The following is a 12840-nucleotide window of genomic DNA, read 5'->3' on the forward strand; positions in this document are numbered from 1 at the left end:
GCGACTTAAGCATTGTCCAATATTCAAGAGTTGAAATGATAGCAATAATACGTATTGAAGCTCGAAAATGAAATCAATAATTAATGTACCAATATGTACAAAAATATCTTACTGGTATTTGAACTTGCAGCGCATCAATGTTGGTTGCCCTGACATACGGCATACTGTAAAAAAGGTAAAGGTTAAGGTTTGTGCCATACTGTGGTGGCATATAGCCTACTGTGAATAGAGCAGTACAGATAAATTTTCATGAATTATTTAGCGAACATATTTGTCGAGGCCTGTAATGCTGAGGCTTGGATAGACGAGCTTTTATAAAATAATATAAAAAACAATATCTTTAGTTAACAAATATAAATCATTAAAGAAGAAAATAACTAAACAACATAACAGGACCAGAAATCAATAATTTGTGCCTAGGCTGAATCTACAAAAGTTTGTGGAACTTGCATGAGGCCTATTCACTAACGAACTATTATAAATTAACAAACTATTCACTAACACTAATTCATTTGCTAAACAACAAGCTTCCTTGGAGTCATGGTAATACAAAATTTCTTGCAGCAAGATGTTTTAAATTCAATTTGCATTTTTAAGTGTCAATTGCTAGTTTTGGTATTTCATTTGTTAGATCTTATGAGAAGAAATTCAGAAAATTGGCTCTAAACTCTTACCGTGCAAATAGTAGATCACAGAGATTTCAGCTTAAGATTTTGGAGTGGTATTTATGTCTATGGGTGAAACAAAATGTTTGCAACAATGACCACTCAAATAATAAGATTTGAAGCAAAAATTAATACTACATTCAGTTCAGTTTATTTTAATTTTTAATCTTCACACTATAGAGTTGTGCAGTGTGCAGTACTGTATGTGCTACGTAGAGAGAAATATCAAAAAAACATCAATTATTTTCATCAAAATTTTTTATTGTAGACCTACTACCGTTGCACTAGATTGAAAAAGTGTCTGTTGAAATGCCAAAAGAATATCCCTCCTCTTCATTGAGAAGAGAGAACTCTTCTTCTTCTTCGTGGCGTGATCCACCACCACCACCTTATAGCTTGGAGGACAATCTATCACCAGAAAGATCTCACACTCTTCCTTATCAAAAACAAAAACAAAAAAGACAAAGTCACCGGGAACAGACTTACAAATGTGGAGCACACAACAGCTCGAGAAATTCATTTACCCAAAACACCTCAAGTTCACTGCAGGATCAAAGTTTATGCACTGAGTTGCAAATAAACAACCAACTCCAAGAGTGGTACCACGTTAGCACAGATGATGGTATTCGATACTGGTGTCCTAGAATTCATGACCAAGCTTCCACGTCTAGTTACGGATTATCAGATAAAGAAGATGCGTTTGCCAGGAACATGCTGTAAGTAAAGTAATTAAGCCGCGACTGTCTCAAATTGAATAAGTCTATTCTTAAAATAAGCACTGATTAAAAAGTAAGACATTGCATAACCTGCATTGTAGTTACCTAGAACAACCAAAAGTGCCATACATCTAAGATTTAATGTTTATTAAATTATATTTTGCAGTATACTGTACTTTACTGAAGGTAAAGAAAAGCTTTTAGCTATTTTTTGTGAAATTGTGACTGGACCAAATTTTTTTATTTTTTTATTTATTTTAAATCTTTTCCGTCGTAAGTTACTGCAACAATCGAACAATAAATTAGGAGGTGCTTTTATTGTGACATTTTTTTGAAAAGTCAAGCACCCGTATTGCATTAATTTTTACTTTCAATGAATTTTCTTTCTCCATCAGAATGCCAATACTTTTTGAAGAAGAAGCCATTACAATTACCAGGGAGGTTCTCGGAAGAACATACAAATTATTGAACATCATGCCTTTACCCATCTGGCATGTAAGTACCTTTTCATAAAACTCCAATTGCCAAAACTAACCATTTTAAAAGTCTTGGACTAGTTATTGTCTAATGAGTATTGTGACCAGACCTGTGAAGTCGGCAAAGAATATGCGACTCCGACTCTTCGTTTATAACTGACCAACTCCGAATTTGAACTTGTGAAAACCTCTCCTACTCTACAGCCCTTACAGAGCTGTGAAATTGAGCAAAATATATACGACTCCGACTGCTCGGTTGATAACCGACTTGTCAAAATCCCTCTGACACCACAGCCCTGATTGTGACCATCATTAAACCAGATATAACCTACGCTATAGGTTATAACTGAGTTTAAATTCTTCTAAGTTTAAATTCTTGTCATTTGAAGTCTTTACGGAAGGAATGCACCAACACTGGATCATTTGCGATTAACAAAATTGGCAGATAAAACGGCTTATTACGCAAAATTTTTTTTTATTCAAGTCATATACTTAATCCGCAGATTAGAATTGCTGCTGTTCCATAGTTGAGCTTTGCACAATTGTGTCATCGATTTATTAATTAGATGATTATCTTAAAAAATCCTTTGAAAACCCTTGGTCGCTTAAAAAATCCGCTGTTGGGTTGGCGGAGATAACCCTCATTGTTTCTGTTCTGTATGGAAACATCGAATATCTAGCCGTTACTTCGTTTTTGAAATATTATTCTAATAAGTTATATTAGTAGTGTAGACAATGCAAACAGTTTTTGTTGCATGAAGGTTATAGGGTCAACCATTATTTCACTTATTTCGCTTTCTTGACAAGGCAGATTTTAAAAATGGCTGTTTTCCTGTATTCAACTTGAGTTATGTGAAAAACAACTGATTTTCGGCATCACAGAAGTTCATAAGTGTTTAGTTTGACATGGGTATTAATTGAGAAGCAAACACTGACGACACTTCCTACAAACAAGAACATGTTCTCATCTGTTTCTCTGCAGGCACTATTTAGGCTATTGTAAAAAGTAAATATTCATTTGCGTTGTTTTTACAGTATTTCATCAGAACATTGCAAGAACTTAGAGATAAAACAATCGCAGAGTTACCGTTCAAAGGTAAGTTATACAAAACTTTCTTGCTTTTTCACCGGATGTCACAAGTAGCCTACCTTACAAACTTGAATTGGATTGGTAGCGTAACTTCAATTGGCCACTGTTTATCATGGCGTTTACCCAAAAGTAGGCTACAATTAAACCGCTTGGTTTTGTGTTACCAATCGATAAGTGTAGGCTATAACTGAAGGTCTTCTGCAATCTTTAAAAAAAAAAAATTCCGTGAAATAGTGAGGTGGTATACATCAGGGCTTCCCAAACTTTTTTGCTCGCGACCCCTTTTAATCTCCTAGAACTTTTCGCAACCCTTCACGGTTAAAATGATAAATAGTGCAAAATATAGCCTACATTTGTGATATTGATGAAAAGGTTTTCCAATGAAAACTTGAAACAAGCTAACGGTACTCAATGACTGTTACTTTATAGTTTACACGCAGCCTACTGGAAACAAAACAAAGAACCAAACACATTTATTCGGATGGATGTGAGTGTGATGGATGCGACCGTTTTTTGCTACAAAACAAGTCCAGCCGTGGCTCAATTGGCTAATGCTGGTCCCAAGGCGGTTTCAATGTTACTTAGTTTTGATGGTGTCTGTTCATCAACGTTAAAAACGCTGACTCGCACAAATTGTCATCGTAGGCTTCAGCTCGTGTCCGAGCATTGGTTTTATTCCCAGTCGGATGTGGCTTTGGAGGCCTACTCTACGTTGGAAAAGACGTGGCCAAAAGTCACATTGTATGGAGAGTTGGGAACGTGGTTATATTAGCTTTTTTCTAATGTTTTATTTTTTTTGAACCTTTTGTAGTACCCTGTTTTGTTTTTTTCGAAAAATTTTGTGCCTTCCCTCGTTCTCTTCTTCCAGATTGACTTATCACTAGCAAGTTGTTCCCACTATTCTAGATCAATGTTTGCTGGGTCGAGGGAGACTTTAACTGATCTTTGTAATTGCGTCATTAGTGAGACGATCCTCTCAACAAGTAGGCTACCCAACATTTGCCTCAGTTTTCTCTGCTGGAAATTTTCAAGACAAATACGTCAAAACAAACGACAGGAGTGCGGTTAGGCCTAAAGCTGAATCAGGTCATGGTAGATATTCCGCTCTAACGTTAAGCCAAAAAGTGCGAAGGTTTTTTGCATAAAATTTATAAATTTCCACAAAATTAAACTTCAAGTCAGAAGATAGATCAGTAATATCTTCCTGAGAGAAGTGCTGGGTAGGTTAGCTACTTTGCTTTTGCGTTGCAAATAAGTTTTGAATTCAATATAATTTGGTATTGTACAATTCTGGAAAAAAATATTTCTCAAACTGTCAAAAGATTTGACAAACGTTTAATAACCAAAGGCCTAATAACATTTGATTTCACATCATTGTTAACTAAAAACTTTTCAGTAAATGAGAACATTTCAAATAAATCATTTTCAACTTCTTGTTTCCAGACGTTTAATATGTTGAAGAACGCTTTAATTTTAGATTTCAATGTAAAACAAATGTAAAAACATAGATGTTTTCTCTATGGAGGGACAAATTAAATTAGTTCAGTTTTTTAAGAAAATCTGATAAATAGCTTAATTTCAATAACCAGATGTCATTGCGAAAATGGTGGGCAAAGTCTGCATTTTTTTCGTTAGAAAAATCGCGACTTCAATTCTAAACACTAATAACCTTTTGAGCTTCAACTTTTGAAAGCCATCTTACAGTACTTCACATTGTAATAAAAGGGTTTTGAATGCCGATTCCGTTTTACCACACCAATTTGCGAAAATACGCGTACTGGGTGCGTTACTCTCAACTTGTTTGGTTACAGTTAATAACTTGCACAGAAGTGTTAATATGCAGTACTTTGAGTAAAATTGGCACACTCTCTGCGACCCCTGAAATTCGTTACGCTACCCCGCCAGAGGTCGCGATCTCCAGTTTGGAAAGCCCTGGTATACATCATTGAGTGTTGAAGGCTTAAGAATTATTGGGAAACGAGATGAACCTAAATTCTAAAATATCTCCAGCATTATCTCCTTCAAATTGATGAAACGTTGGCAGCAAAAAATCTTTCTGAAACCTATGAGTAACTTTTATTCATCACTAGGTGGAGAAGTTGACAGTGCAAACAAGAATGAACGCCCATTGCGGCCAAAATGGAGGCTGCAAGTTTCCGTACCCAAAAATGGAAAACCGAAATCATTTCGAGTTCTTGGAACGGAGAAAGTTATTACCTGCACAACGTAAGCTAATTATATTATCCATATAAGAAGGAGGTGGGAGATTAACCATAACCTTTGTCATGAAAAGCTGTTGCAAAAATCTTTGAATTTGTCAGCTGCGTTTGTGTACTGAATGACGTCTTCTATCTAGAACGTGACAATTTTTCAATTCAGTGTAAAGACGTTTTCAAGACTGTAATGTTTTAGATGCTCCGGAAGAGGGAAAACAAAGTGCAGACGATGTTCTGGCAAAGGAAGGCACCACTGCTACAGTTGTCATGGGAATGGGCGTGTCACCAAAACTGACAGAAGAACAGTGGTAAGTCAAAATTTAGAAAGTAGGAATAATTATTGCAGATTTTATTTGGATCTAATAAATTATTTTCATACAGATTAAAGCTACAAACCCAAAAAGGTGTATTCATGTTTGCAGATAGATTTGGACAACTCGAAAAAATAAATCTTTACAAACGAATTTGCACAAGCAGATCACAAAACTCAGTCCATCAATTAGGAATTTTTAAACATCTACAATGGAACGACTAAACCGCATTTTGCTAATGCAGAATTTGAAATCAGCGAAAAATCACTAATACCCTAATCCTCACAACATCCATCTTAAACATGAACACCAATTCTTGTCTAATGGTATAAACTGACACCCACATAAAATCAAATAACAATATGCAATCACTTTTCATAATGCAACACCCATAAGCTTCATTTCGTTATTAAGTTTCAAAGACCTACCCCTATGAAATACAAATTCGAAAAAACACTTTTTTTTCATTTTTAAGCAAATTGTATAGTTTTATAAACTATTTTAGATAGGGTTGGAAGTCGTTAGTCAAAAAGCAATGACTATTTCACTATTCGATAGTGCCCAAAAAAGCAATGACATTCCGCTATCAATACTTAAAATAAAGCAATGAATAGCAATTACTAAAAATAAGATAAAAAAAATTTGACTGGCCAAAAGACAAGCAATCCGCAAACTCAAAAAAATACGCAAATTCGAAAAAAAACAAGCCCAAACTTGCGGGAAATCGCAAGGTTGGCAATACTGTTAACGGGAAGTGGACAAAGTCGGATAGTAATCCGAAAAATAAAATCTCGTAAATTAGTTTTGACGACGAGGTAAGTGAAGAATAAAAAATGATTCAGCAATTTTCCTAAATATCGATTAGTTAAAAGCAAAGAATGATTTCGTCGCTTGCATAAAAAGCAGTGAATAACGCGCATTGGATATTTATTTTTAAAAGGAATGGGAACAAGCATTCGATATTCAGAAAGAAACGAATAACACTATCGAATAGTGACAACTAGTCGTTACTTCCAACCCTGATTTTAGATGAGTTGTTTCTGATTCAGTTAAAGTTGTTTTGAACTGAATATTGAACAATATTATAAATTTCAATTTTGCCTTTTGTTTCTGGCGGTAATTTTTTATAAAAACCGACTTGTTTTTAATTTTCTGATTATCTCACTTCAGACAAAGTTTGTCAATGGAGAATACAAAGAGGAAAGTGAATCAATCAATCGATCTGCAGTGTGTTCCTGCTGTGGAGGAATGGGAGAAAGAAAGTGAGCTTACGTCATAGTATTTACTTTATGTTTAACTCCGTTTTCACTGGAGACAAATTTAAAGGTCAAAATATTGGTGTTATGGTTGAACTTCTTAAATGCTTTTTCTGCAGCATCTTTCCAAAATATAACAAAACCTATGAAAAAACACGCATAAAAAAATTGATTAAAAACTATACAAACAAAATATTTCGCATAAATCCATGAAAGTTTCATGAAGAATGATCGTCGTCCAGATGGCTCGAGTAAAGTGAACGACTTGATCACAAGATCTGAAAACGCTGGTTCGGTTCTCCGGGTATCCGTTTGAGCAACGCATAAGATCAGGAAAAGCTGGTTCGGTTTTCCTGGTATCCCGACACATTCCAATAACTGCTTTCTATTCAGCATCACTTAGTGGATGGAGAAATTCAGAAACAACAACTCTTCAACAATTCAAGATCAAGCGGCGCTGGTTCGACTCTCGGGGTGTGCGCTTGAGCAACGCACGTTAAGGACTGCTCTCCATTCAGCGGCATCTAATGGATGGAATAGTTCCCTGGCAACAAGACTTCAACAATCGGAAACTTCACTCTGTCAATCTCGGTGACCGGGCCTGCGTCAGTGATTCAAAGCCTCTACAAGTATGCGAAACTGCCAGGATTAAGCTCTGCAAAAAGCTTTCCCAGTCCGAGGATAAAGATTCAATCAATCAATCAATCAATTGGAATTTTCTCTGACCATCTCGGTAACTTAATCCCGTCAGTAGTTCAAAGCATTTCCAAGTATGCAAAACTACCAGAATTAAACTTGCAAAGAAACTTTTTCAGTCCGAAGGTAAAGACCCTCACAATTAATCAATCGTTGCGAAGCTGTTCAATATATAATCGGTACGTTTTTGTATTTGTTTCAGTTGTGATTTTTGTTATGGAGACTGCAAAGCATCTTGCAAAAGTTGTTCTGAAAGCGGGAAAATGCTTACATTCGAACAGATTACAGTGAGAAGGTAACTTGTGTTTTTTGACACACGTAAAAATAATAGGATAAAAAACTAATGCTCAGTCAGCGACTCAATAAGCCTACACTTTCAACAAGAATAACAACAAAATGTTTTTTTTGGTAAGCAACTTAGCACTAACTACAAGAATATTTTGTTTGCAGCGAAACCGTTTCAAGTGATTTCTTCACCGATTCGCCTATCTCTGAAAGCCATCTTAAGCAATGTCATGGACTCCCTGTGTGCCAAAACGTTATAAGAAACGGCACATTAACCCCATTCGATGTCACAGAGTGCCTCAGTGAGAGAATGAAGGCAGCTTCTAAAGAATTTATTGAAATGCATAATATCAGTGCTTGTGATGGAGTGATACGAAAACAAGTAAATAAATATAATCATAATAAATCATTACTCAATACATGTTTTTCTTGCAATGCGTTGTTTTGTTTAAGATCTTCAAGAGTCTTTGTGTATCAGTGAGACTTTTTGTAGTCTTTTGAGACTTTGTGAGACTTTGTGTAGTCTTTGTGTATCAGTCAGTGAGAAAGTGGAGGCAGCTTCTAACCGGCTTGTTGTAAAGCATAGCATCACTTCTTGTGACAGCGTGATACGAAAACAAGTGAATAAACATAACCATAACAAATAATTACTCAATACATGTTTTTACTGCAATGCGCTGTTTTGTAAAGATCTTTAAAGCTTTCGCGTGTCACTTCCTTTATCAACAAAAGCAAAACTGCGTGGAAATATTTGTTCTACATCGATCGACATTTGAAAAAGTTTTGTCCCAAAAATATGCAGAATAATTTTGAACTTTGTTTCCTGAATTGGATAAAAAAAAAAACTGATTTTCATTCACTATTCGAGTTTTCAAGCCTTAATTTGTAAATCGCAAAGTATTAGGGTTGATTTGAGATTCCAAAATAATATGCTAATCAATCTACGTGAATGTCTATTGTGCAGCAGGCTATAAAAATTAATTTTGCTTTTATGTTTTCTTCAAAGGAGCATTTCGTCGTAATGATCCCAGCGTACAAAATAACTGCAGAAAAACGCTCCAGAACCTTCTTTCACAAGAAGAGAATGTGCAAAGAGTTTTGGATTGCTGGGACAGACAGAGTCATCTACAATCCTACCAAGAAGCATGACATATTTCGAAGTTGCTGACAGTAGCACATGTGCTTGTTGCAGCTAACATTCCAAGCCGCTACCAATCCAAACAAATTGACTTTGAGTTATGCAATAAAATTGACTGTGTGTGAACTACGACCAGCTGAACACAAGTTACCAATTGAAGATCTGAGTCTAGAAAATATTTACGTCATAATTTGTACAAATTAAGTTATCCCCGAAAATATGTTTTATAATGGTTTATGCCTATTCCGGCACAAAATTTGATTTAAAAAAATGACTTAATTTCGCATTAACACACGCTGGTGTTTGCATAGAAATAATAGATTTAACAACTTTGAAAAAAGTTTAAATTGTTTTTTTCTCAAAAGTCGCATTTTGGTGTTAAATAGTTTTTTGACGTAGGTCTTCAATTATTAATATACTCAGTATTACTGTCTGACCAACTGAATTCTAAGGTGTAGCCTATCCATGAAATGGTTTATGTCAAAGTTCAAAGTATTTTGTACAACATTCTTTTGTGTTTAATCAATTTACATGCAGTGGATTGCTCATTTGTATGCTGGAAAGTTATTCCGTTTGTTAAATATTCTCGACTTTTTGAACTTTTATTTGTAGTGGTCGCATGATGCTGGACAGTAGACATCAATGTATTAGACTAGCATGTATTTGGTTGTTTATATTAGCTTTCTTTTACAATTTGTTTATATGATTGCCTTTACAGTATATTGATTCACCTTTCTCAAAACTAATGTAGGTTAAAACTGTATGTCCTTGACATATTACTGTAGGCTACAGGAATATTTTCTTGAGTTGCCATTTTGTGTTCACAGGTTATGAAAACAAAATGGCGCAGTTTATTATTATTATTTTTTTGAATAAATCTTTTCTCAAAATTTTACAATTAGTGAAGTGGCTTTTCCAGTAAAAGTTGTGCAAAATTGCAAGAGTTTTATTCCAGTTTAAGCTCATGAAGAATGTTGCAAGGTCGACTTTAACAAATGTCCAAACATTAAATAAAATATGAAAATATCCAAATATGAAAATATTGATTTTAAATTTCTATTCAGCGATTTGTCAACCTCTTTGCCACGACCTTAGTGTATGATTGGTTTTCTCACTTAAATCTTCGGATTGGTTGACACTCATCTCATCATCAGTGTAAGTATTTCTGTTATAGCTGCAAAACTAATCATTTGCTTATAAAGTTACTGACTTCTTTTAAATTTACTTTCTTTGGTATTTTGTACTTAAAATTGCACACTTTGATACATTCCCGCTGATACTTGCCCAACACGGATAAATTATTCAAGATTGCCAGTGACTAAATTTCTTCATGGTACAAAATCGGTCAGGTTTGTCTCCTAGAAATTAGCACAAGGAAGAGTTAGAATTTATTTAATTTGAGAAGTTATTACGCCTGTTAGATTACAAGTGCATTGATGAAGAAAACAGATTGATGGTGTTCTTGGTTAAATGAGTCAATGCTTATTAAAGACTTCTAGGTCAGGCCTAGAGTTGTAGCTGTCTAAGAATAAACTAAATTGCTTGTTTTCATGATAGAGAAATGCAAAATATATTCTATGAGAAATGCAAGCTTGGCCCGCGGTTTAATCCAGATTAAAATATTTGGTCCGGCAGTATGATAAGTTGCACAATGCACACCCCTGGTGTAAAGTATTGAAAATGCAAGAACTGAAACTAATCTCGTATCACTCTCAAATTGCACTTGGAAGGGAAGTTTATCACTATCGCACCACACTCTTAAAATGCTTTGCTTGCACAAGATGTGGTGCAAGCCTTTCAGTATTTATTTTACCGTTGTTAACAGCTATATCGTTAGGCTATATTTACTAGACTGAAAGATATATGTTGTCTCATCACAATGAAAGAAACTGTTCGAGCCTATAAAACGTAGGCTACAAAAAACGCTTTTTTAATATCGTGGAAGAAGAAAAGCGTAGAGCAGTGGTTTTCAACCTGGGGATCGCGACCTCTGCGAGGGTTGCAAGCCGTTTTTCGAGGAGTCGCGAGACAAGTGTTTGTGTTCAATTTTTTTGCCAGGAAAATTTTCAAAATTGTGGTTTTTCACAATCAACCTATGCTCGACCTGATGTTAAGCTTTCAGACGTTGCAAAGGCTTATATATTAAAACGGCGAGACAAGATTTAGATTGGATATCGGTATAAAGCAAATTTGGTTAAACTTTGCATTAAATATGCTTTTATTGAGTATTTGTATTAGGGGTCGTGAGTCTACTCATAATTGCTTTGAGAGGGCCGCGCTGCAAAAACGGTTAAAAACCCCTGCCGCAGAAGAACTGAAACGTCTTTTATATAATTGCGCCATAATAATAAACGGAAAAATATAAAAAACAACCAAACAATTTTAAGTGAAATTCAAGAAATATATTTTCAGCAATGTTTGCATTGCTCTTGAAAAGTTTTATGATAGGCTACTCACACATGCGAGAGTTCTTTTATTGTTTGAAGTCATTGACAACCCGACAAATTTAGTTTTATGCTTCATTCTTTTGCAACAATCAACAGAAGCTTTAATCTATCCTTTGCTTTCGAATTTGAAAGGAACTTAATCTCGGTTCTTAGCTTATAGATGCAATTTCGTCAAGATACATTCAATGCAGGACAAACCCTATGCCATTCTATTCAATTGATTTGTTAATAATCTCTTGTCTCTTTACAAATTAATCAGCGCTAGTTGACGGGTAGCCTACAGGTCATAGACCACCACAGCCTATAGTGCTCTATAAACGGCAGTTGTGCAATGTGCATAGGCTACTTGTAGAGGTTTTGCGGCAGTGACGCTGGCCCTTTCACCAAGATTGGCAGAGCCGGATTTCCACTGTTTGAAGTGTCGCTGTCTGTGTAGTGTGTATTATTCCAAGAGCCAAGTGCTGCTGTATGGAGAACTGTCCTTAAGTGGGCCGCTCAAGCATATCGTGTCATTATGTTTATTGAAAACTTGTGTTTACAACGGATGAAAGATCGACCATGAGACAAGTAGAGGAATAAAAAAAAAAAATCTAGTTTCTGAGCATTTTATAATTTATTAAGGCCATTCGTTGTGTTTGCAAAGCATGAATTAAAATATTAGAACACTTTATTTTATCAAAATGTCAACAAAAAGCTGTTACTAAGTGACAGAAGGAAAATAGAGCTGACGTTTTTGTTTCAGATTCTACTGTACATTCATTATTCAAAAGTTTTCTCGGTTGCCTTAAGACACTTAAAAGTTAAAACGTTTTGTCTAAATCCGAGGTGACCAAACTACAGCCACAGGCCAGATCTGGCATGCGAGGTTTGTTCACATTGAAATAACGTTTATATTGAATAACACTATTTCTCCCCGGCTGGGAACCACTGGTTTGAATTCATATTTAAACCTGTGAAGAATTTCTATTCAAACAATAGAAAAAGCCAAAATTGATTGATTTATTTTGTTGTGCAATATCATAACAGCTAAACATTAAATGACACCGCACGTAGAACAACCATGATTAGCAACAGAAAATAGTAAATATCTACACTGCTTTGTTCAAGTAAGCAAAATACTTCAAGTATCATATGTCACAACGAGAAGGAAGAAGACTGGGGGTTGTTTCAATTCGTGGAGAATGCAGACATAGCGCAATTTGATTGTCTGCAAAAACGAGGCGTTGTTTACGAGAAAACCTTTGCTTGGAAATTTGTCACTAGATTTTTAATGTGTGTACTTTTGTAATGTGAAACGCCGGTTTCACTACAGCATTTTTATCAGTGGGCCTGGATCAAGGCTTCTCAAACTTTTTTTTATTGTGCGACACCATTTCAGAAACTTAATAATTTTATATGCGACCCCTTAATGGGCAGGTTACAAGGTAAACAACAGGCTGTAAGCTCACTTTTAGATTGATTGTGACCCTAAAATTACAATTTGTGTTCCCTTTTGGGGTTCCACAGTTTGGGAACCCCAGAACTAGACTATTGCAACGATTTCA

General features: G+C 35.3%; 1 protein-coding gene across 1 annotated transcript; it reads left to right on the forward strand.

The window, feature by feature from the left end:
• The first annotated feature begins 939 nt into the window (after positions 1 to 939).
• LOC145778486 (uncharacterized) lies at positions 940 to 10129 on the forward strand. The gene is made up of 9 exons (XM_082589975.1): positions 940 to 1381; positions 1777 to 1876; positions 2893 to 2953; positions 5038 to 5173; positions 5360 to 5471; positions 6645 to 6736; positions 7629 to 7721; positions 7877 to 8093; positions 8718 to 10129. Exons 1-9 carry the CDS (start codon positions 975 to 977, stop codon positions 8877 to 8879), a joined length of 1380 nt encoding a protein of 459 aa, XP_082446101.1. The 5' UTR covers positions 940 to 974; the 3' UTR covers positions 8880 to 10129.
• The last annotated feature ends 2711 nt before the right edge of the window (positions 10130 to 12840 follow it).

The sequence above is a fragment of the Aplidium turbinatum genome, chromosome 1 (assembly GCF_918807975.1).
Source record: "Aplidium turbinatum chromosome 1, kaAplTurb1.1, whole genome shotgun sequence".
NCBI lineage: Eukaryota > Metazoa > Chordata > Ascidiacea > Aplousobranchia > Polyclinidae > Aplidium > Aplidium turbinatum.